The sequence below is a fragment of the Acomys russatus genome, chromosome 7, assembly GCF_903995435.1.
Source record: "Acomys russatus chromosome 7, mAcoRus1.1, whole genome shotgun sequence".
Classification (NCBI taxonomy): Eukaryota; Metazoa; Chordata; class Mammalia; order Rodentia; family Muridae; genus Acomys; species Acomys russatus.
Window position 1 is genome coordinate 6,803,894 of NC_067143.1, and position 24,612 is coordinate 6,828,505.

Here is a 24,612-nt window from a genome sequence, read left to right on the forward strand (position 1 = left end):
CTGTATTTGCCTTGAGAGTTACTCTTAGGTCAGTGCTGCACACCACCCTGTATGATTAATTAGGAACACAGCCTGCTGCCACCCAGAAAACAATCTGTCTTGCTATTCTTTTCTATTTTGTATTTATTTATTTTTTTATATTTTTTTTATCTATGTAATTTATTCAGATTACATCTCAATTGTTATCCCCGCACTTGTATCTTCCCCTTCCCCCCCTCCCTCCCTCTTTCATCCTATTCTCCTCTCCTACCTCTGTGACAGAAGAGGACCTCCTCCCCCACCACATGATCACAGCCTATCAGGTCTCATCCTGGTAGCCTGCTTACTCTTCCTCTGGGTGCTACCAGGTCTCCCCACCAAGGGGAAGTGGTCAAATAGGGGGCACCAGAGTTCATGTCCCAGTCAGTCCCTGCTCTCCACACAACTGTGGCGAATATGCTGTCCATTGGCCAGATCTGGATAAGGGTTGTAGGTTTACTGTATGCATTGTCCTTGGCTGGTACAGTAGTTAGAGCAGACCCCCCTGGGTCCAGATCTGCCAGCCTTGATGGTGTCTTGTAGGTTTCTAGGACCCTCTGGATCCTTCTATTTCCCCATTCTCCCTTACCTCTCTCACCTGGAGTCCTAATAGGAAGTCCCAGTATCTATCCCAACCTCCTGCTAAGTGAAGACTTTCCAGGGACATCTCTGTTGGGCTAGTTTCCAATTATAAGTGAGTATATACCACGTGTAGCTTTCTAGGTCTGAGTTAACTCACTCAGGATGATCATTTCTAGTTCCATCCATTTGCCTGCAAATTTCAGGATTTCCTTGTTTTAAATAGCTGAGTAGTATTCCATAGTGTAAATGTACCACAGTTTCTTTATCCATTCTTTGACTGAGGGACATCTAGGTTGTTTCCAGGTTCTGGCTATTATGAATAAGGCTGCTATGAACATGGTTGAGCATATGTCCTTGTTATGTGGTGGTGCATCTTCTGGGTATATTCCAAGGAGTGTAATAGCTGGGTCTTGAGGTAGCCCTATTCCCAGTTTTCTGAGAAAGTTCCAGATTGATTTCCAAAGTGGTTGTACAAGTTTGCACTCCCACCAACAATGAAGGAGTGTTTCCCTTTCTCCACATCCTCGCCAGCATGTGCTGTCACTTGAGGTTTTTTTATTTTTTTAGATTTATTTATTAATTATGTGTACAGTGTTGTATCTGCATGTACACCTGCAGGCCAGAAGAGGGCATCAGACCACATTATAGATGATTATAAGCCACCATGTGGTTGCTGGGAATTGAACTCAGGACCTCTGGAAGAGCAGGTGGCACTCTTAACCACTGAGCCATCTCTCCAGCCCTGTCACTTGCGTTTTTGATCTTAGCCATTCTGATAGGTGTAAGATGGAATCTCAGAGTTGTTTTGATTGGCATTTCTCTGATGACTAAGGACGTTGATCATTTAAGTGTTTTTCAGCCATTCCAGATCTCTTTCTTGAGAATTCTCTGTTTAGTTCTAGCCCCATTTCTTAAGTGGGTTATTTGGTTTGGTGGTGTTTAATTTCTTAAGCTCTTTACATATTTCGGATATTAGTCCTTTGTCAGAAGAAGGGTTGGTGAAGATCTTTTCCCACTCTGTAGGCTGTCTCTTTGTTCTGTTGACAGTGTCTTCTGCCTTACAGAAGCTTCTCAGCCTCATGAGGTCCCATTTATGAATTATTGACCTTAACGCCTGAGCTGTTGGAGTTCTGTTCAGGAAGTTGTCTCCTGTGCCAATGTGTCCAGGCTTTTCCCCACTTTTTCCTCTAACAGATTTAGTGTCTCTGGTTTTAAGTTGAGGTCTTTAATCCGTTTGGACTTGAGTTTTGTACATGGTGATAAATATGGGTCTAATTGCATTTTTCTACATGTAGACACCCAGTTAGACCAGCACCGTTTGTTGAAGCTGCTACCCTTTTTCCACTGAATAAATTTGGCTTCTTTGTCAAAAATCAAGTGTCTATAGGTGTGTGGATTTATTTCTGGGTCTTCAATTCCAATGATCATCCAGCCTATTGGCATATGGTGCCTTTTCTTGCCCCATGACACTGTGCTTTCATGTCTTTCTGACTGTGATGCTTCATGTTGATAACATTCTGCAGAGCCGGGTTGCAACATAGAAGTGAACAGTAGGAATGACACGGCAGAGTCCTGGAATAAACACAGGTAGGGCCACCGGTGTGTGTGGTAGTGGGAGCCTTTGCAATGCTTTTCTGATGGCTCCCTTTGTACCCTGAGATAGGAAACAAAACTGTCTGCTGAGAGGAAGGTAGAAAAGATGTTGGTATTTCAGGAGAGAAGAGAAATGAAGTGTGACAGTGGGGATGTGAGATGGATGGGGTTGAGAACGGTGGTAGGGCTGCAGGTAGTTTAAGGTTGTGATTTTATCCGGGCGGTGGTGGCGCATGCCTGCAGTCCCAGCACTCAGGAGGCAGAGGCAGGTGGATCGCTGTGAGTTTGAAGCCAGCCTTGTCTACAAAGAGAGTCTAGGACAGCCAAGGCTACACAGAGAAACCATGTTTTGAAAAACCAAACCAAAACAAAAAATAGGTTGTGATTTTGTGGTGTGACAAAGGCACTGGAATTTATCTTCTGATGTCTTTCAGCTGCCACATTGAGGGGTCTAGACAGGAGAAATGGGCATGGCTGCTCAGTAAACTCTTGAAATATCAAATTCATGCAATGCTCAAAAGGATTCACTAAGGGTGAGTGAGAATCGTGGGGTGTAGAGGGAGGCTAGCAGTGACTGGTGATGAAAGTGAGGCCATTGCATGACCATCCAAGCATGGGAGTGCTGGACTGCTGAGGGTGGGGTCACTGCAGTGCAGCTGGGACAGTTTTCCTCTTAGGGTGGAAGAGAGGAGAAAGACAGGGAAGACGCATGGTGAGGTGGAGGGTTAGAGGGCCCACAGGACACCTGTATGCGGTCCCTCGTGGACTCACAGCTCCTTGTGTTTGAGTTTGTGAGTGCAGCCATGAAGCACACACAGTAACCAGCCAGACGTTTCTTTCTTTCTTTTTTTTTTTTTTTTTAATTATTTTATGTGAGCGCTCTATCTGCATGTTCACCTGCCTGCCAGAAGAGGGCATCACATCCCATTATAGATGGTTGTGAGCCACCACGTGGTTGCTGGGAATTGAATTCAGAACCTCTGGAAGAGCAGTCAGTGCTCTTAACCACTGAGCATCTCTCCAGCGCGCGCGCTCTCTCTCTCTATATATATATGTGTGTGTGTGTGTGTGTGTGTGTGTGTGTGTGTGTGTATATTCATATTACATCCCGATTGTGGTCCCCTCATTTGTGTCTTGCCATTCCCACCCTCCCTCCCTCTTCTGCCCTACTCCTCTCCCCTAGGCCTCTGCTGGGGGCGTGGGGTGTTGGGGGGGGACCTCTCCTCTCCCACCATCTGACCATAGCCTCTCAGGTCTCATCTGGTTATCCTGCATCCCCTTCCTCATGTGCCTGCATTGTCTCACCAACAAGAGGAGGTGATCAAATCATCAAATCGGGAGCACTAGAGTTCATGTCAAACCAGCCAGACTTTTGACAAAGAATCTGTGTGGATCACCTAACGCAGTACCCCACCTGTGTCACTGGTCCAGTGGTTCCTACTGGTCAAAAGAGGCAATGTGTGATGTAGGAGGGAAGGGAGTATGTACAGATTGGGGGTTTAAATCTGGTTCAGAAGGATGGAAATGGCACAGAACTAGAAGTATAGTATTGGCCACACAGATAGAGTGTGAGCACTGTTAATGCGGAAAAAGGTCCCAATCTATTTGAAATGACTAAATTTATCATTAAAAAAAAAAAAAAAAGCCACCGGCACCACTGCCACCACCAGCAGTGGGTAGTGGTGGCACACACCTTTAATCCCAGCACTTAGAAGGCAGAGGCAGGTGGATCTCTGTGAGGTGGAGACCAGTCTGGTCTATAAAGCAAGTTGATGCCTTCCCAGGGATACACAGAGAAATCTTGTCTTGAAAAACCAAAAAAGAAAAAGAAAAAGCCAGTAGGATCATCTCAAGTGCCCCCTACCTGATGAATGGTAAAGAAAAAGGTTTTATGTGAATCCAGTGGGATATAAATAGATGGGACTAAGACATTAGTTCTTTAGAGCAAGCCAGGTACAAAAGGACAATTATCAAGAGGTCTCATTCATGTGCAGAATCCAGAGATGACAGTGCCACGAAAGTGGGCAGCAGAGATGACAGTGCCACGAAAGTGGGCAACAGAGATGACAGTGCCATGAAAGTGGGCAACAGATGGGTGGTTACCGGAGTCTGAGGAAAGGCTGGTCAACAGGTGCTAAGTCGACTGTCCTGTGTCACAGGGAAGTTAGCGCATGGAGCAATGATCAGCTGAAGGTTTCTCACAGGTTGGAGGAAAGGATTTTGAATGTTGTTTTTAAGACCCAAAAGACATGATAAATGTTTGAAGAGATAAATACACTGGTCCCAATGGAAACACACAGTAGCATGGGCTGTGGAAAGTCATGTAGCCCTCTGTAGACCTGTATAACAATTTCAGACTATACAGAGAAACCAAATGCTTCTCCCGTTCTGCCCTGGTTCCACCTGTTCTCAGGCACCATCCTCAAGGTGTTTAGACCCCGGGCCCCTCCCCTCCCTGCCCCCTCTCCCCCAGTGGCTCTGGAGTTTCCTTGCTCTTATGCTAAAGTCCAGCTTTGGCTTGACCAGGGGAGAAGCTGGGATGGGACTCAGGGCTCACTTTTTCTCTTGGGTCACCAAGCTGGTGGCTCTAACTGGTCATGGTGGACAATTGAAAAGAGAAGAAAGGATCCCTTCTCTAGCGACTGGAGACTGGCTTCACTGCTGCTAACAAAGAAAATGTAAACTGACCACTTTCCTCCTTCTAATCCTTCTAAGCATGAAATATTGTAATAAAAGGACAATGCAGGAAAGAGTTTTGCAAAGGCAGTTGCAACTTTGCTGATACCCTGAAACAGCATTTCTATACCTTCGAATACTGAATCTTCCCTCATACCATTAGGGACTGTGGAACCCATCGGGCCCCACGTTGTGCGCCAGATGTTGGCTCTGTTTTTTAACAATTAAACTTTATTATACAACCCAACTAGCTTACACAAGAAGGAAAAAAGTTTAAAGGGACAAAAGAGTGAACCTTCCGTTATCCGTTCCACGGAACGGGTCCTTAGGTGTCTCTCTGGCCCGTGTGCAAAAAGCCGCTTCTAGCCAGACACTCTGTCGAGGGTGGGGGTGGGGTGGGGTTGTAAAAAGGGTCCTTGATCTGAGATCAGCTCCTGCACAGGTTTCTTTGTCCTGGAAGACGCGTTCTCATGCTTTTTTTTTTTTTTTTTTTCCCTTATCAGGGTTCTGAGGAGGGCCCCATCCGGCATTCCAAGTGTTGGAAGAATCAGAACTATTCTCCTTAAGACTACCATCGGCTTCATTATCCAGAGCAGATTGAGAGGACCTTCAGAAACACATAACGTCTGCTGGGGCTGGCTGCTCAGTGAAGCAATATTAGTTTAAAGTTGAACTCAAAGACATTTAGGTCAGCTGGGCACTGGTGGCTCAAGCCTGTAAACACAGCACTGGGGAGGCTGAGGTAGGCAGATCTGTTAAGTCCAGGACAGCCAAAGCTACACGGAGAAATCCTGTCTTGGAAACAGAGGGAGAAGGACTTAAGATCAGTACCAAAAAAAGAAAAAGAAAAAGAGAAAAAGAAAAGAAAAAAAAAAAGAAGAAGAAGAAAAGAAAGGAAGGAAGAAAAGAAAACCAACCAGAGGCAGTGGCTAGGAAAGCAAGTGTTGGCTACAAGAATGTTTCTAATGGCTTTTCTTAGGAGCCTTGATCCTCTTCTGAGATGGACACTGCCTGCCTCTCGGCATGCTCACTTCACGAATATTGACCAGTTATCTACTCTGAGCTAGAAGACTACCAAGGCAGAGAAAACAGTCTCGTGTGTCCACATTGCACAATTGGGTAAAGTGACCTGTGGATGAAGAGCTCAGTGGGCACCAGGAGGCTTTCTGTTGCAGTCTTTACAAGAAATGAGCTCCTGGGAGTTTCCCCAGGCACCACGCCAGGCTCTCCCTGGCCCTGACCTCAGCAGGCAGGCTCAGCATAAATACCAGGCTTCTCTCACCTACAGCCACAGCCCACCAGCTGCGCTCAGCCGACATCAGGTAAGGGCCAGACCCAAGCACAGACACTCACTGTGCGCTGTGTGTCAGCAAGTGTGCTCTCCTCTCAAGGGAACCTCCTCGCGTCTGTTCACCTGCTGTGGTGTCTGTGCCGGGCTGAGGGGACCCATGGGAAAAGCTTCCTACTGAATCCCCTGAGGGGCAGGCAACCTTGTCTCTGCCTCCAGCTCCCTCACTGCTGCCTGGCTGCCTCCCTAGACAGAGGCAGTTCAGCAGGCAGGGTGGGGTCAGAGCTGAGGCCCCGTGGTTCTGAGGGGGGCCTGCTTTGAGGTCTCAGGGGGCGCTGCTAGGACACACATGAACAGCTGTAAGAAGAGCCTCCTTGGAGAGATGCACAAGGCGGGGGCGCCAGCCTGTGAGTATCCCCTGAGCCTCCCCTCTCATTTCCACAGGATGAAGCTTCTCACCGGCCTCATTTTCTGCTCCCTGGTCCTGGGAGTCAGCAGTAGAAGTTGGCTTGATTTTATTAGCGAGGCTTACCATGGTAAGGGGCAACTGCCTCAGGGGTCTCCTGAGGGGTCAGAGGGTTGGACTCACTGGCCTGCTTGGCAGGATGGGCCAGGGAATCCTGCATGGATCCCTGATGTGCACTGCATACAGCAGGAGGCAGAGCAGAGATCATAACCTGGCTGGGCTTGAGGCAATCCCGTCTGCCTGTCAAGTCCACCTGACACTTCCTAAATGCATTTGTGAACAGTGTGAGGTCCCGGTGGCATCACCTAGAGCACTGTGATACCACCGAGGTCCACACCAGTCTTTCCCTGCACCTGCACTCTCAGGACCGGCCGTGGGGTGCCCTGGCCTTGGCTGTGTGAGCTTCAGGCTGCTCTGACCCGACTCAATCGATTCCTTTGTCCTCTCTAAGGCTTGGGCAGGGTCTTTAGGTTCATGTTGCTGTGGTCTTTCCCATCCAGGGGCTGGGGACATGTGGCGAGCCTACACTGACATGAGGGAAGCCAACTGGAAAAACTCAGACAAATACTTCCATGCTCGGGGAAACTATGATGCTGCCAAAAGGGGTCCTGGGGGAGTCTGGGTCGCTGAATTCCTCAGGTACCTCAGGTTGCTGGGACTCGGGGTGGGTGGCAGGCATGACTGTCCTGGGAAAAGCAGTGGAAGATGAGCTCTGGAGAAACCATGCTCATGTGAGGCCCCCCTGGGCTGTGGGCAGAGTCGGCACACAGCCATGCAATGGGAGCCTGTTCCCAAATGCAGACACGGAGTGACTGTCAGCCCTGTGTTCTGGTGGTGCTAATCTAGTGTGGAGTGACAGCTGGGCTGAGCAGGGCCTCAGCTCCTCCCTCCTGGCCCTTCCTGGTTTCCTCCTGAAACCACGCCATGCAAAGGGGAAAGCAGGGAGGGCAGACTGTTGACACAGCTTGCTGACCCATCTGCTCCTTGTCTGCTCCTCCTAGTGACACAAGAGAAAACTTTCAGAGTTTCATAGGCCGTGGACACGAGGACTCCGAGGCTGACCAGGAAGCCAACAGATGGGGCCGCAGTGGCAAGGATCCCAATCACTTCAGACCTACAGGCCTGCCTGACAAATACTGAACTTCCTTCTTCCTGCCACGGGACGCTGTGAGCTGTGGCCAGAGGACTGGCCCTGAGGTTTTCAGTCTTGTACCCACAAAACTTATTAGACAACGCATAGTAGGTGTGTAATAAACATGGACAAGAAGAAATAACTTGCAACTGTGTGTGATTTCTCACAAGGAGGGGAGGTGGCCTGTCCCATACAGAAGCACATGGAAGAGACACCAGCTTGGGTTCAGCCTGTTCCTGATGGTGTGTACATCAGGAACACTGTTGAAAGGTCACAAAGGACTGGGGCATTAATGTGCCCGGACTCAGACCTCAGAGTCTGGCTTCCACCATCCTTGTCAACTTTCTCTTCTTGCAGTGTGTTAGTTTGATTTCCACCAACTGTGGTGACAGGAGACACAGCCCCAGGAAGACTGCAGCACTATGCCTCCTCCAGGCCACTGCCACTGTCATCTTTTGTCCATTTCCTTGAGAGTTAAAAACCAATTATTCACCAGTTTACATTCGCTCCACCAAGAGAGTCCTTCAGCCTTTTTTCTGGTTTTTGCATCTATCTATCTATCTATCTATCTATCTATCTATCTATCTATCTATCTATCTTTGTGCTGTGTGGTGTCTCCTGATCACTGAATACAAGGAATTGTCGAAGCCAGGCCACACATGCACAGCTGAGTCACTACCCCCTATGCTCCTGTTTCTGAGGCAAGGTCTCACAAGGCGTTACAGGCTGCTCTCCAACTTGCTAGATGACGGAAGCAGGCCTCACACCTGACAGCCTCCTCCTCTGCTTCCCAAAAGCAGGGGCTGCAAATGTATGCCACAACACCTGAGTGCAACTGTCCTTTCCTGGTTTTTTTGAAGCCTGAATGGTGTGCTATCTCGCTATGTCTTCTGTATTAAACGTGCCCTCCTGGAGGGCAGATGCTGTCAAAGACACTTACAAGGCTCAGGAAGTTCAAGGATTCACAAGCTGTCCCCAAAGCCATAGAAGCAGCAACAATTGCTGCAGAGAGAGCACCAAGCACTCAGCTGAGCTAAGTTCTCTGATGACTTTCACTCCACCCTGACAGCACGGTTGCTTTCACAGAAACGACACTGAGGATTTCTTTGGACTTTCCCATTTGTCGTCTTTGTGTCAAGACCTAACAAGCTTTACCCTCCATGCAGGAGCCTACAGCCACAGGCTTGAACTCTCGCCCTTCTAACACGCAGTCGCACACTCACTCCTGCTTCCTCTGCCCTATGGCCGCTCACCTCCTGTTATGTGACTCCTCCTTTTAAAGTCCTGCAGGCTTTCTACCTCCTGTCCCTTTGCTGAGAGAAGGAGTTTTTCTAGAGTTTTAGTTTCCATCTCACAACCCAGATCAAACACCTCCCTGGCCACCCAACCTCCTCTTACCCTGTTGTACGGAGGCCTGTCCACTTCCTTTGTTGCTATTTCAAGACCTGTGTTCAGATCTCAAGTCTCCCACCACATCCATCTGTCATGTCATCTCCCTTCTCTACGCCCAGGTCTTTGGGAAGCCAGACCCTCAGAGTGCTAGCAACTGACACAAGGGTCTCTCCACCCCTACTCCCAAGTCAGTGTTTAACCACTTACAGTGTGAGCTCCTGTGACTGAAACTCAGTCTCTACACAGTTCTCCTTCCCGAATATGGAGGCACCAAAGTAGTTCTAGATGACAAGGATTATTTATTTAGAGACGGTGACATTCTTGGAAAGTACGTGGACTGAAGTCGCTGTTGAAATGTGTCACATGACGCCACCCATTCCGCTGATGCTGTCAACTATTTCATCATGTAAATGATTTCACTTCCTCCCTTTTATAATAAACTGATGATGCCTAAACTGATGACATTCACTGTGTCTGAAGTTTAGTTTCATTGTACTGTTAAACATTTCCAAATAAAATAATGTAAATGAAAACAAACAAACAAAAAAAAAAAAACAAAGAAACTCAGTCTCTGAGGACATAGATCTGAAACGCCACTCCATGAGTGCCATGGCCTTGCAGGAGGAAGGGAATGAGGCTGCAGTTATGGACTACACAAGTGCACCTCACACCGTGCAGCTTAGAGCCTATATTTCAGCTGTCACAGCGTCAGCTCTGCATTTCACGTCCCTTCCAAGCTGTTCCATCACGCTTCACTCTTGCTCCTCAAATTGTGATCTGAACACCAGAAGCATATGGGTCACCTCGCATCTTGGCAGAAGTACAGATCCAGGGCTCCCTACCAGATGTGCTGTGGCGTTTAGGATCACCTAATTTGTGGGTACCACGAAAACCAGAAGTATGGGTGCCCTTGTGCAGAAACTATTTAGAATTTCAAGATTGAGAAAACAGCTCGATAAGCCAAGGGCAGTGGCTCTCCTGAACAGGAGACTCTGAACACAGGGTTTCCCAGGGCACAAAGTAGGTCCATGGAGCCCCAAGGTATCCCCAAACACCTAAGTGGCACCACAAGGCCTCACACACCCATAAAACAGGACACTTTAGTATGAAAAATTAACACAGCAGGAGGGTTGAAAAAACTGTCATGACACTCAGACTTTGCTGCCCAGATGGCTAGAGGAATGCACTTGAAGTTTTAAAAATTGTTTTTGAGAAAGAATTTTTACCATGTAGCCTAGACTGGCAAGGAATTCATGGTGATATTTCTGCTCCAGCCTCCCAAGTGTTGAGTTTACTGGCATGTGCCACCAAACCCGCCCACTATGACTATTTAGATTGACAATAAACAGAGTTGATTGTATGGAATGGTTCTGACTAGGTAAGTCCCCTGCAGTAAGGGCATGCTGGTGCTGAACCCTCGGAATGAACTACCAAACAGGGATTTTACATTTTTCTGCTGGGAAAAACTAGGTAAAACCTAGATTTATCTGTGACCTTGATTTAAAAGAGAGATTTCAGTCCTTTGTTCTCCTTGTCATAGAGAACCGAGGACAGAATCCTGGCAGACTATGAGCTGGTGACTTACGAGGGAAAGGACTTGTCACAGTTGAACAGGGACGTACCCAGAGAGGTCAGTGTGCATAAAGCTCACAAGCCGCAGAGGAGCCCCGCTGAGGCCCCAATGCAGTGATTACTGGACCAGGACTCTAGCTGTGCATCTCCTGTTATCATCTCCACGGCAATCACTTCTCAGGGTCCTTGGTTTACTCTAAACCAGCCCAATGTTAGGCTGGAGCGGTGGCTCAGCAATTAAGAACACTGGCTGCTCTTCCAGAGAACCTGAGTTCAATTCCCAGCACCCACATGGTGGTCCAAGCCCAGCGGGTTGTACAGATATATATGCAGACATTAGTTCTCATACACATAACATAAAAATAGCTATTATCTTTTTTTAAAAAATTTTACAGGGTGGTGGTGGCACACACCCTTAGTCCCACTACTCTAGAGGCAGAGGCAGATGGATCTCTGAGTTCAAGGCCAGTCTGGTCTACAAAGCAAGTTCCAGGAAAGCCAGAGCTACCTAGAGAAAAGCTGTCTTGAAAAACAAAAACCTAGAACAATGCTGTATCTGGAGGGAGGAACACCACAGGATGAGTGGAAGCAGGTTAAATTAGTCCCAGAGTACAGATTTCAAGTCCGGAGAGCATCTGTGCTTCTGAGGTGACAGTGATGTTGCCAGCACTGGGACCAAAGCTGCTTACCTTCTGATGTGCTGGTGTTGTCCTGCGGCAGCAAGGATGGCCTTCAAAGAGCCCTGCACTGCCTCAGTGGCTTAGGCAGGAAGAAATGGGGTTGCACATTAGTACTAAGGGAGCAAACGGGAACTGACTAACATAAAACACCACTGACAGAAAATCAGGGGTTTGACTGGGCTCATCAGAAGTGAGACTCAGGAAAAAGAGGAGGAAGGATGATGAAGCTTTGCACAAGGACAAGTTTCACACATACAGGAAATCACTACTTTGAGGGCTGGTCTTCCCTCTCTCTAGTCCCATAAACCCATTTCTATGGTCTGGTTACTGCTAGGGGAGCCAGTGACATCCCAAATCCTTCAGCAACAGCTAACACGGCCCATTTACCTGTTCTGCATGCCTGTGTCAGTTCTTACTCCTGGGCAGGGAGCTCCATACTCTGTTTCTAGGTGCTATGGTAGAGCGCTATTACCTTTTAACCCACACAGTCAAAACGTAAAAGAAACCAAGTACCTTCCCAGAGGGCATCAGTGGGGAGATATATCCAGGCCCAAGCAGTCAGCCTCAGTAGACAAGCTATTGGCTGCTCTGTCACTCCATAGTGCTCAGTGATCAGATCCAACACAAATGGAAGTGAGGCAACCACGGATCAAGCCTGTCTGAGACTTTTCAGCCAATGACTGCTGTATTTGAAAACAGTGCCTCATGTACAGACTGTTCAAATGGCAACGTTTGGCTGATGAGGATTTTATTCTCTCTTTGCCTTGGAAGATAAAGTCAGGTGATGTGGGTGAGGAATACTGGCTGGGAAACGAGGATGGAGGTAACTTGCCTTAGATAGGGATATGAGGACATGATGGCAGCCGTGCCAGTCCTCGGTGTCTGCTGGACTGACGGTGATGGCAGCTGTGCCAGTCCTCGGTGTCTGCTGGACTGACGGTGATGGCAGCTGTGCCAGTCCTCGGTGTCTGCTAGACTGACGGTGCGCTCTAGGCTATTGTTTAGCCACTGTGTAGACGGGAGCTTCAAGGGAAGGAGAGCTCTCTCCCACTACCCCAATACAGTCTCACACTCAGCATCAAGCAACATGTCTAAAAGCCAGTGCTGCTGGTGGGAAGGGCTGCCACACTTCACAAATGTGCAAGCACTCTGTGAAGCCTCCAGCCTACCAGGCCAGGCCACACCCCAGGTCATGGGTGAGTACTGCAGAGTGTGTGGCTCCTCTGGTTTCGTAGATGTGGGAGAAAGAAACAGGCCAGTCATTCAGTGCATCTAAGTCTACTGGATCTATATAGTACATTCCTGCAAACTGCTGAGAAATAAATCCCATATCCATGTTCTAGTCAAACAAAACCTTCATCATTTATTATCAACACAACACACTGCGTGAAGCCTCACAAATGACAATCAAGTTACATGGCTTAAATAATACAATCATTTGTTATAATTTATATTAGTGATTAGCTTTCTCTTACTATGCCTTCTTAAAAATAATTTTTACAAATGTGTGCCCATGATGGCACACACCTTTAATTATAGCACTCAGGAGGCAGAAGCAAGCATATCTCTAAGGTTGAGGCAGCCTGCTCTACCAGCACATTCCAGGCTCGGTAGGGTTACAAAGTAAAACTCTGTTTCCAAAAAGAAAGGAAGGAAGGAAGGAAGAAGACAAAGGAAAGGAAAAAGAAAAGGTGCATGACTCAATAAATACTTAAATAAAGACAGGCATAACTCTTTTGGGTCATTGTCTTTAAAAAATTACAGATAATATATTTCCAGTGATTCGTCAATACATGTAGGTTTAGATTAGAAAATATCAAATAAATACTGGAAAAATACTTTAAATTGATCTCAACTCATATATGGGCAATTTTATTTAAAATTCTAGTTTAGATCATCAGTATTTATTACTTATGTCAACAAAAACAATGTCATCATTCCAGGTCCCACCTCAGTAATTCTAGACAGCCTCGGACATGTTCCTAACATTATCTGTCTTCATGTAATGAGGCTTCTGCCTCCAACAGATCTGCCGCGGTAGAAAACAATTCCCCGCTGCACTAACAGCTCAGACACCACTCTGCACACAAGGAATACCACACAGCCGTGAGCACTGCCATGCTGGGTCCCGTCTCTGACAATCAACTTCTTCCAAAAGCCAACTTTGGTTGAGAAACTCCCAGGTCACAAAAGCCAAGTGCCAAGGTGGAGATGGCGACAGCAGCTGCAGCAGCAGCATGGCTTACTCACGGTATGGTTTGAGGTGTCCCCTTTCCTTCTGTGGCAAACTCGGAAGGCTCTAGAGCAGGATTCCACTTGGTCAAATGCTGCTGTGTCCTGTGAGGTCTCCCACTAGGCCTGCTGTGACCAGAGGAAGCGGTCACACTTCTCAAGCATGCCTTGTATCAGGGCTCTGAAATCCCATTAAAAAACAAAACAAAACAAGCAAATTCAGTTGTCCTCATTCATTCTTAACAGCAAGTTCTAAAGAGTTAAGAGGATTCAAAACACTGGTTCTGAGACCAAAAGACACAGCCTGAAACTAGCAGAGTAGGCTGGGGACAGGATGACTTAGAGAAGCGGAATGTTTGCAACACATAGATGAAGCCTCGGGTTCAATGGCCAGGGTTGGGAAAAAAAAAAAAAAAAAGGAAGAAAGAAAAGGAAAGGACCAAGAGAATGAACGAGCAAACTGGAATGGGAGAAAATACATGCAAATCCTCCCTGGTAAGAGGCATTTAGACATTTAGAATATGGTGGAATTCCACAACTAAACTAGCACCCTGAATCTAAAATGGGCAACAGACTTAAGTTATTTCTCCAAAGATGATATCAAAACCTTAAGCACGACGGTTTGTTCAGCATCAGTAGTCATGAGGAAAATTATCCAAGCCAATTGCACCGCTCTAACACAAAACTCCAAACTTTTAAATCTAAATAAATATTCCCAAATCCAAAAAATTCTGAAATCTGAAATACTTGTTTCCAGCTATGTTAGACACGGGACACTCACTGTGATGTCAGACTCAACATTAAGGAGAACGATGGCTGCCAGGGCTGTGGGAAGGAAGGCGTGTGTACTGCTGTGGCACACAGGGCTGTGGGAAGGAAGGCCTCTTTAATAGCTATGGTACATCAGTTCATAGGAGAAAATATACTCGAAACTGGCTGCACAGCAACATGTATACACTAAATAACTAAATGTTCTAGACAGCAACTTTTACATAGATTTGCTTTCTTTTTCTTCTCTCTTTTACAGACCAGTAATTATTCTATATAGTTCAGGTTGGCCTTGAACTGCAGATCGTCCTATCTCAGCCTCCCCAGTGCTGAAATTACAAGTGCATATCATCACACTTGGCTTGGCTTTTGTTCTCTCCACCATATCTATTTTACCACAAATAGAAAAGGAAATGCTTGAATAAAATGTGTGTGTGTACATAAATACACAAATAGTTTTGCTTTGTTTTTTAAACTGGACATTGAACCCAGGGCTTCATGCATGATAAAGAAGTGCTCTGCCACTGAGCTAAACCCCCAGCCTTTTTTTTTTCACTTTTTGAGACAGGATTTCACTAAATCACCCTTGTCTTTGAACCTGTGGTTCTCCTGCCTGGGCCTCTTAAGCAGCTAACTCACAGACCTGGAACTATCTACTCTTAAAGAACTGAGGATGCACCTTGATCATGACTGTAAGTAAAATTTTACTTTGGCCTCCTCTTCTACTCTGTGGTCAGCAGACGCGCCTCAGGCTCCTCTTGTGCTTTCGAGAGACTGAGATGACATGATCTCTGCACTCCCATCTATCTACAGCTGAGAGCCCAGGTACAAGGTGTGATCACACGCTGGCATTACCTCTGCCTTCTCTCAGCAATCCTCAGGATGTCACAGGTTCTGGTAAACTTTTCTGACAACTCAGGGGCCAGGCCACATTCCTGTAGCAGTGACCAGGCCCGATCCGGGCCCATGGCCTTAGCTAACAGCAGTGCCACACTCTCCACATTGAGGGGGGCAGGGCCATCACTGAGGCTTCCATTTAGTGACTCCTGAGGAACTGGCCTTGCGTTCTTGTTCTGCAGCAGATGGAGGAGAAGCTTCCATTCCTCCAAGGTCTCGGGGATCCACCCTGCACACGGAAACCACAGTGAGGTCGACCCACAGCACACAGGCTCCATACACGAAACATCAGAACTGTAAGAACACTTAAAAACAGACACAGTCAAGGACACAGTCTCAGCGAGGCGTAATGGCACACACCTTTAATCCCAGCCCTCAGGAGGCAGAGGCAGGCAGATCTCTGTGAGTTCAAGGCCAGCCTGGTCTACAAAGAAAGTCTACAACAGCCAGGGCAACACAGGGAAACCCTGTGTTGAAAAAACAAACACCTCAGCCCAAACCTTCCAGACACACAGAATTAAAAATAAAACTTCCGAGATTTACAATGAAGAACAAAACAGACACAACTCCTGCACTCTTACAGCAACTGGGTTGGTAAAAGCCTTAAATATATACACAAATCACTATTTATAAACCATGTTGAGAATAGGAAGGAGAGGAATCAGGAAGTGCAGAACTGCAGGAGCTGTTCAGAGCCTCTGAGCAAGGTTCGACAAAGAAGCAACACCTGAGCAAAATATAAAGAAGAGGCAGGAGGCACATGCATGCAGCCTGCACATCTGAACTTGGAGTAGGGCCAGCAGGAGAGACAACCGCACCTATGACACAGGAGCATGGAAGACAATGTGACACAGTCAAAAAATCAGCTGAGTTCTTAAAAGCCTACAGGGTGCCGGGTGGTGGCGGCACACGACTTTAACGCCAGCACTCAGGAGGCAGAGGCAGCCTGGTCTACAGGAGTTCTAGCACAGCCAGCGCTACACAGGGAAACCCTGTCTCAAGAAACAAAATGCAAACAAGCAAACAAATAAAAGACCACAGCGCAAAACAGTAACAGAAGTAGTGAGGATGAGATGACAGGCAGCTTAACAATATGGAATGTTCAGTGCAAGGGCTTTCAGGGAGGAAGCTACATCGTTCAACTATTTTTAAGATTTATTTTACTGTTTTATTTGTGTGTGTGTGTGTGTGTGTGTGTGTGTGTGTGAGAGAGAGAGAGAGAGAGAGAGAGAGAGAGAGAGAGAGAGCACACATGTGAGAAATGTGTGTGGGTGTCCATAGAACCCAGAAAAGGGAGTTGAGTCCCTGGAGCTGGAGTCATGGGCAAGTCTGCACCACCCAGTGTGGGGTGACAGGAACCAGACCCTAGTCTTCTGCAAGAAAAGCAAGTGCTCTTTCCTGCTGGGCCGTCTTGTCAGAGCTCTTTTTTTTGCCTCGCCTGGGCAAAGCAGGCCCATTCCAACACCCCATCTATGAGCTGCTGAAGAGTGTGAAGACAGATCCAAAGCTGCAGGATCTCCACGACACAGGGCGGCATGGGACGTCCGAGAGGAGCCCCAGCAAGGATTCGGTATTGGCAGAGCAGCAGAAGGCAGAGGCCACGAGCCAGGCCAATGACTCACTGCAATGAACGTCTGCAAGTAAAGCTCTACAGGCAAAGGGTGTGCTGTGGGGCACACCGCGATACACTGAGCTTCCATGTCACGATTTTTTTTTCTTTTGAAGGACGTTACAAGGCAAGAGAGTGGATATAAAAGGACAGGGAAATGAGTGGGATTGGGATTCATGATGTGAAATATGTAAAGAATCAATAAAATAGTTTTTAGATTTACTTATTATGTATACAGTGTTTTTGCCTGCATGTACTTCTGTATGCCAGAAGAGGACATCAGATTTCATTATAGATGGTTGTGAGCCACCATGTGGTTGCTGGGAACTCAGGACTTTTGGAAGAGCAGGCAGTGCTTGTAACCTCTGAGCCATCTCTCCAGGCTCCCAGTAATAAAAAATTTTAATTGGAAAAAAAAAAGAATCATTCTGACTGTTGAAACAGAAAGAGCTTTAAAGTAGGCAAGAATGAAAGCCAGATGTCCAGGTATGAGAGTGTATCCCAAGAGTTTGTTATCTCACTTACAACAGCATATGGAAAACATGGAGTATAGTGCTTAAAACAGTAGCAGTTATTAAATAGAAAAGATGTCATAATATACCAAAGGCCATCAACAGCTGTCTAGAAGTATGTAGACAACCACTAAAATATTCAAATTTGTTTATTGCAAGTTGAGGAGAGACTTCCAGAACACCACAGAGAGGAGTTACCACTTAGGATTTACATACCATTGTCCCCTTCCATCAGGCTTATGTCATTCAGGTAGACAATGTTGGCGAAGGCCTCTCTCCTCCTCTCCAGCTCCAGACAGAGAGTAAGATACCCAGGCCAGAAACTTAAAGGGACCAAAGTTGATAAAAGGAGTAAGTGCAGTGACCACTATAACTGCGCTGCCCACACTGGCCACCCGTGGTCTTTAAAGCTTAAAGTGAAAGTAAACAAAAGTTAAAACCTGGCTAATTTGTTGTTTCACAATAAGTCTTTTTAAAGTTTTATTTATTTTAAAACTTTTTTTTTTAAGTTTATATGCATGGGTATTTTGCCTACGTGAACCACATGTTTGCCTGTTGTCCAAGGAGGGCAAAAGTGGGTACCAGAGGCCCTGGAACTGCAGTTACAGAGAGCTGTGAGCTGCCAATGAATGCTGAGAATTGAATCTAGGTCCCCTAGAAACTGCTCTTAACCCCTCTGAGCCATCTCCCCAGCTCCAAGTTTTATTTTTATATTATACATATAAATGTTTGCTTACGTATATGTTTATGCATAATGTATATGGTTGATACTCCGAAAGATCAGAAGAGGGCATCAGATCCCCTGGAAGTAGAATTACATGTAATATGAACCTCTATGTATATGTTAGGAATTGAACCTGGGTCCTTTGTAAGAGTAGCAAGTGTTCTTAACCAATGAGCCATCTCTCCAGTCCCTAAAAGTCAGTTTTGTAATTAAAAATTGGTGACCACATGGCTAGTGGGCAGTGCAGTAGAATATTCCATTATCACACAAACTTCTACTTGACAGCCTTGATCTAGTGCACTTAGGAAACAAAGCTTTACAAGTAGTTTTGTTTTTCAATTTCATTTTCTTTATGTACACGGCTGCTTTGCCTGCCTGCATGCACATGTACCACGTGCACGTCTTGTCCCTGTGGAGGCTGGAGGAGGATGTCAGGTTCCCTAGAACTGGAGTCGCAGATGGTTGTGCTGAGGATCAAACCTGGATCCTCTGGAAGAGTAGGCCATGCTCTTAACCCCTGAGCTAGCCCCTACGTTTTAAGTTGGGTTTGTTTGTTTTTTTTTAAGATTTATTTATTTATGTTCTGTCTTCCTGGACATCTGCATTACAGAAGAGGGCACCCGTTCTCATTATAGATGGTTGTGAACCACCATGTGGTTGCTGGGAATTGAACTCAGGTCCTCTGGAAGAGCAGCCGGTGCTCTTAACCACTGAGCCATCTCTCCAGCCCCTTAAGTTTTAACATTCAATACAAAAAGAGAATGTGTCTCCAAATCTTAACCCATGACTTTCTCTTTGGTGCTCTCCCTAATCAGCAACCCCTCATCCTGTAATAATTAACACATCCTCTTGGTGCAGGCTTTCATTTCTCATGTATGACACTAGATATAATCTCCAGAGAGTCTAAAAGGGGCCAGAGAGACAGCTCAGCAGGTCAAGGCACCTGCTGCTATGCTCAACAGCCTGAGCTCAATGCCTGGGATCCACATGGCAGAAGAGAACCAACTCTAGACGTCTGTTCTCTGACCCCACACATGCCATGGCATGCACATGTTTCCCTCCCCCAAATCAAATTAAAATGAACAAACTACGACTTATTTTTTAAGTCCAAAAGGGTATCTATTTTATTATCTCACCACCTGCTACCTGGCCAGTCTCATCCCTCATTATAAATGAACAAAGAAGTATGACATAGCTGGCATTGCATGAACTCCCTCTATAAGGGAAAAGAAAGATAAAGGTCCTCTAAAAGGTTCTGCTTCTGGTGGGGAAGCAGCCAAGATCAGGAGATGGTGGCCAAACCTCTCATTAGCAGTGTGGGTTTTCATCCTCTTCCCGCTTCCCTCAGCAGACCGTCCACCCTGCCCCACAGCCTCCAGGGCTGACTCCCAGGCTCTCTTCCTCCTGAGCCCTTCACCAGGGAGCCTATTCTGATCTCTCCCTTCTTGGAAATCCTGTAACAGCTGGAACTGGTGTGCAAATAATATGTAATAGCCTGAACACTGACTCTAGTAACTGGGTAGAAGGAGTACAAACAACTTGCAAGGGCCATTCTTTCCTTACACTACAGGAACAAATTGCAAAGAAAGCTGATGTTTACCATCACGTAAAACATGGAGCTGCAGCGATGGCTCAGGACCGCTTACAGAGGTCCTGGGCTCCACACTCAGCACCCACATGGTGGCTCACAACTCCATGTAACTCCTCTTCTAGGAGACCTGATGCTCTCTTCTGGTCTCTGTGGTACTCAGACATTCATGCAGGCAAAACAGCCAAACATGGAAAATAGAGATGTTAGTATTTTTAAGAAAAGGTGCATTTACATTTTAGTATCAAATTGAATCCTTGCATAACAAAGCACAGCAATGCAGGACCTTAACTAATGGGTTATTTCTGGGTCCCGGTCTCCACAGCAGCACTTGTAAACACCCTCACTTACCCATAAGACCTACAGATGTCAGCCATTTTCTCTTTGGTTGTAAAGTCTGCAGGAAGTTTAATCAGAAGAAGGACCAGCTGACTATAACCCCAAGAAAGCAAGTGTGAATGGGGCCTATGAATGAAAAAGAACAGCTAATTAGACAGGAAATAAACCCTACAAGGCACTTGGTAGTCATCTACTAGGTAAGACGATACTTGAAGCACATTCCATCATAACAGTGTCCAAATATTCCTATTTTGCTTTTAAAAAATAAAAAATAGCTACTTTTCTTATAACTTGTTCATGTCGAAATGAAACAAACACACACCAGAAATAGGGATGTGGTGTAACTTAGCGCTAGAGTGCCTTTCTAGTTAGCAGGTATTGAGTTTAATTCTAACGTTAATAAAAACCTTGATTCCATCACTCACAGCCCCTGGGTATCCTCCTAGGCTTTTTCCCAAGGAGTAAATCAAATGTAATATGCAAATGGCAGAAAGCAGTGCTTTCAAAAGGGTTTCCCTTAGAGGAAAATACAAAGACTGTTTCTGAGTCATGTACTAGTTGTTTTTCATTTTGTTTTGTTTCTAGAGTCTAGTTTTTTCTTTTTCTTTTTTAAAATATTTATTTATTTATTACATATACAGTGCTCTGCCTCCATATACACCTGTGCATCAGAAGCGGGCACTAGATCTCATTATAGATGGTTGTGAGCCACCATGTGGTTGCTGGAAATTGAACTCAGGAGCTCTGGAAGAACAGACAGTGCTCTTAACTGCTAAGCCATCTCTCCAGGCCCCAGATTCTAGTTTTTTCAACTCCTGGTATGTTTAAAAATTGGTTGATACGTCTTTAGAAAGAAAACACAGACACATACAAACACCAGTTTTTGTTCTTGTTTTTGGGTTCACTGTGGTCTACAAAAGAACTGCAGGGAGGCCAGTTTAATTCTTTGAAGTTACAAGCAAATTTTTACATGAATGCGCATTTTTCTGAGAGTCTTCTATGGTCTGCAAGCTCTCATGTGTCCAGAACCACTAGGGTTTACATGGATACACAGTCTCATTACTCCCGGTACTTGGTTACATTTTTCTACTGCTGTTCCTAAAGTGAGCCCGGACACTGTAAGTGAACATATCAGCTCAACTTTCAAGACTGCTTACCTGGGATGCCCTTCATCATCCACTGTACTTGTGCTTGGTGGAGCATCGTGGGATACTGCCAAAAGCAGCCAGTCAAGTCTTAAGGACTCTGGTTGTAGAAGAAACTCAAGGAAGGATGGCCTGAGAGCAAGGTGGAGAGAAAAACCACCAATCTTCAGGAGAGCGAACAAAGTGTGCGGTTGTAATGAAAGAGCAGGACTAACGCCATTTCACCTTCCAGACTCCATTTTGTACATGCTTGTTCTCCCAGAGACCCTCCGCCCACCTGCAGTTACTGGAAAAACCATAGACTGTCCCAACTACTGACTTGATAGAAACTTGCACCCCAGGCCAGCTGATCAAGCTCTGGGTCATACACTTTTATGCTTGCACCAGATGTTCCAGATAGATAAACTTCCCCCTTGCAGTCTGGCCAGGACCACCACCCAAAGGCCAACTTTCCACACACCCCTAGACCAAGCTTGTAACGCTGAATCTTGAACACCCCCGCTTGCAGGTTTTTTCCTTTATAAGCCCACTACCCTTAAAGCTCAGCGCCACTCTCCTGTCCTGCTGTGTCAGGAAGGCTTGTGCTTCGAGCAGTAATAAAGGACCCTGTGTGTACTGCAGCAGTATTGAGTCCTGGTGGTCTTTGGGGGCTGGAAGTCTCGTGCTCTGGGTACAACAGTAAAGAAAATGATTAGGGAGCCAGGCGTAGGGGCGCACGCCTTTAATCCCAGCACTCAGGAGGCAGAGGCAGGCAGATCGATGTGAGTTTGAGGCCAGCCTGGTCTACAAAGTGGGTCTAGGACAGCCAAGCCTACACAGAGAAATCCTGTCTCGAAGGAAAAAAAAAAAAGAAAGAAAGAAAGAAAAAGAAAAAGATTAGGGGATAATATGAAAGCTCTTCTATTACAAACAGTTAGAAATGCTAGTCAGAGTATCAGTCTACCAAATAACTAACCAAGCTGTAAGACAACAAGAGAAAAACTAAAGAGGGGGGAGGGGGGAGGAGCAGGGGGGCCTGGTGGCAAACGGAAAGAAATTGTTTCTAGTCTAATAACTAAATGAGCATTTCCTGCTATGGAGAGGAGAAATGATGGCCCCGCCTGAGAGAAAAAGCAGGAATAGATCCACTCAGAAAGCTGGGCCACTGCAGTGAAAAGCACTCTCTGGCAGCTTTATGTGTGTGTTGCCTGCCCATATGCACACCATTATGTATGTACTACCCTGAAAGGCCGCTCAAGAGGACATCAGGTCTTCTGTAACTGGAGGTACAGACTATTGTGAACTGTCACGTGACTGCTGGGAATGGGATCTGTGTCTACGGCAAGAGCAGCAAGTGCTCTTAACTGCTAGGCCATCTCTCCAGCACACACGACTTATTTTTACACAGAGAACCTAAGACTCGGAGAGGAGATAAAGTGTGATACATGTGCATCCGTGATGTGTGCTGCAGGTGTGGGGTGGGGGATGCATGGGATAAAAGCTGCCCAAATCCTCTTCTTATGTAAAAGTAACTTTTATTCTCTAGGCTCAATTGTTGTCTTGGAGGCTTACTGCTAACCTAGGCCTAGGCCTGGAAGCTTCTAGCCTCCATACAATCTAACCTAGGTCTAGAACATTTTCAGACTATGAGACTTACTACTTAGTAAACTCACCCTTACTTATTGTTTCTGAGCTCTGGGCTGGCTGGTTCAACTCAGCTGTTCTGGCTCGAACTCTTCTCCGAGCTGACTTATTTAATCTGGCTTCTCTCTCAACCTGGAATTGCTCTGCTTGGCCTCAAACTAACATGGCAGTCTGCTCTAATCTTCTGGCTTCTTCTCATTTTCTGGCTCATTCTGTCTTCACCTGAATTTTCTCTAACCCATCTCTATTACTGTCTCGGTAAAACTGCCTTCTCTCTCTGTAAAACCGTCCTTAAGTAGCTTTCCTTTCCTCTCCTTGAGAGTTGGGCATATCCCATTCTGTCAAATCTCTGATTTGTCACATTTCTGCCATTCAATCAGACATCTCTTTCAAACATGGGTGCTTCCTTCTACAAACTAACTTTGCCTTCGTTTGGGATTAAAAGCATGTGCCACCATGCCTGGGCCTAAGCTTTTCTTTACCCGATACTTGTTCTATACTAGGCTGGCCTTGAACTCAGATCTGCTTGCCTCTGTCTCCTGGATTAAAGCCAGGTCACACAGACCTGGAAGATCTTTGGATGTGATCTCTAAACCATTCTCAATTGACACTCCTCTATACTTCTTCCACAGTAGCTGACAATGAAAACGGTGATAAAACTGAAATAACTGTCATCTAAAATGAAGACTACTCAAGCCTTCTCACCGCTGATCTTCGGGCCTTGACTTCACCAGACTGTCCAGATAGGCCAAAAACTGAGCAGGATGATGAGCACAAAGCTGTGCGATGTCGGAAGGCGAGATGGATGGATGAAACTTGATGAAGGCTCGAAGGGCAGACTCCCCAAATCTATCATACAACCTGCATTTGAAAACAGAGCACATCAGTTTCCGATTTCAATGCCAGAATTTGGCTTGGTTATACCAAGGACTCATAAGAAATAAAAACAGATATTCTAATAAGAAGCTGTAAGATATGCAAATGAGTCAAGCTTTAGATCCTAAGCCATAAAAACATTGCAGATGTTTTAGTTCCCACAAACAATACACAGGACAACGTACCGGGTGGCAAATGCAATCAGCAAGGGACTGTCGGACGGGACCAAGGCATCCAGCAGCTGTAGCCCTGTGGACAGATCTCCTTTTTCCATCTCCACATATGCAGGATTACAACTTGCCATTTCTGAAAAGTAAAGCACAGCCCTTCCCTTCACCTCTTTGCTGCAAGTATTCCAGGACACACTCATTCAGCAGGCCTTATCACACACTAACCCCGTCGCCCACTAGGGTAAGAACCCAACATCTCTGTTAAGCACTACAGGAAGCGAAAACAAAATCTACCAGGATTAATCTCAACTTTTAAAGACCATAAAGTCAAACTGGGAAACAAAACTTGCTAGAATTTTTGTGTATGTGTGCTGATGTACCTACAGGTAAGAGGAGATCACTGGAGCCCCAGGAGCTGGCGTTGTAAGCCATCTGATGCGGGGGCTGGGACCACCCTCAGGTCCTCTGCAGGAGCAGAGAGCACCAACACCTGACCCTGAGCCTCCTCTTCTGACTCGTGTAATGAAATTTTCAGAGGACAAAAGAACAAACAGTGACTAAGTGAGTGACTACTATGCTCAAAAGAAAAAGTTTATAGGGCTGCGTGTACCGTGTGTGTGTGTGTGTGTGTGTGTGTGTGTGTGTGTGTGTGTGTGTGTATGTGTGTGTGTGTATACAAGCCACATCTCTATTATTAATGCCAAACTGCTCAGTTTTCACAAGTCAATAT

General features: G+C 46.1%; 2 protein-coding genes across 3 annotated transcripts in view; one reads left to right on the forward strand and one right to left on the reverse strand.

Annotated features, from left to right (window-relative positions):
- The first annotated feature begins 6,166 nt into the window (after positions 1-6,166).
- Positions 6,167-7,733, forward strand: LOC127191476 (amyloid protein A-like). 2 transcript variants are annotated; one of them, XM_051148589.1, is made up of 3 exons: positions 6,167-6,191; positions 6,602-6,693; positions 7,124-7,733. In XM_051148589.1, exons 2-3 carry the CDS (start codon positions 6,603-6,605, stop codon positions 7,330-7,332), a joined length of 300 nt encoding a protein of 99 aa, XP_051004546.1. In that variant the 5' UTR covers positions 6,167-6,191; position 6,602; the 3' UTR covers positions 7,333-7,733. The 2 variants fall into 2 exon arrangements, with proteins under 2 accessions (XP_051004546.1, XP_051004545.1); XM_051148588.1 differs by lacking the exon at positions 6,167-6,191 and adding an exon at positions 6,347-6,516.
- Positions 7,734-13,697: 5,964 nt separating this feature from the next.
- Positions 13,698-24,612, reverse strand: part of Hps5 (HPS5 biogenesis of lysosomal organelles complex 2 subunit 2) — a 42,843-nt gene continuing 31,928 nt past the window's right edge. The window contains exons 17-23 of the mRNA XM_051148596.1: positions 23,898-24,018; positions 23,542-23,697; positions 21,226-21,345; positions 20,081-20,194; positions 17,634-17,740; positions 15,255-15,525; positions 13,698-13,812 (exon numbers count right to left, since the gene is read on the reverse strand). Coding sequence (XP_051004553.1) covers positions 13,752-13,812; positions 15,255-15,525; positions 17,634-17,740; positions 20,081-20,194; positions 21,226-21,345; positions 23,542-23,697; positions 23,898-24,018 — 950 coding nt within the window. The 3' untranslated portion in view covers positions 13,698-13,751. The remainder of the gene's footprint in view (positions 13,813-15,254; positions 15,526-17,633; positions 17,741-20,080; positions 20,195-21,225; positions 21,346-23,541; positions 23,698-23,897; positions 24,019-24,612) is intronic.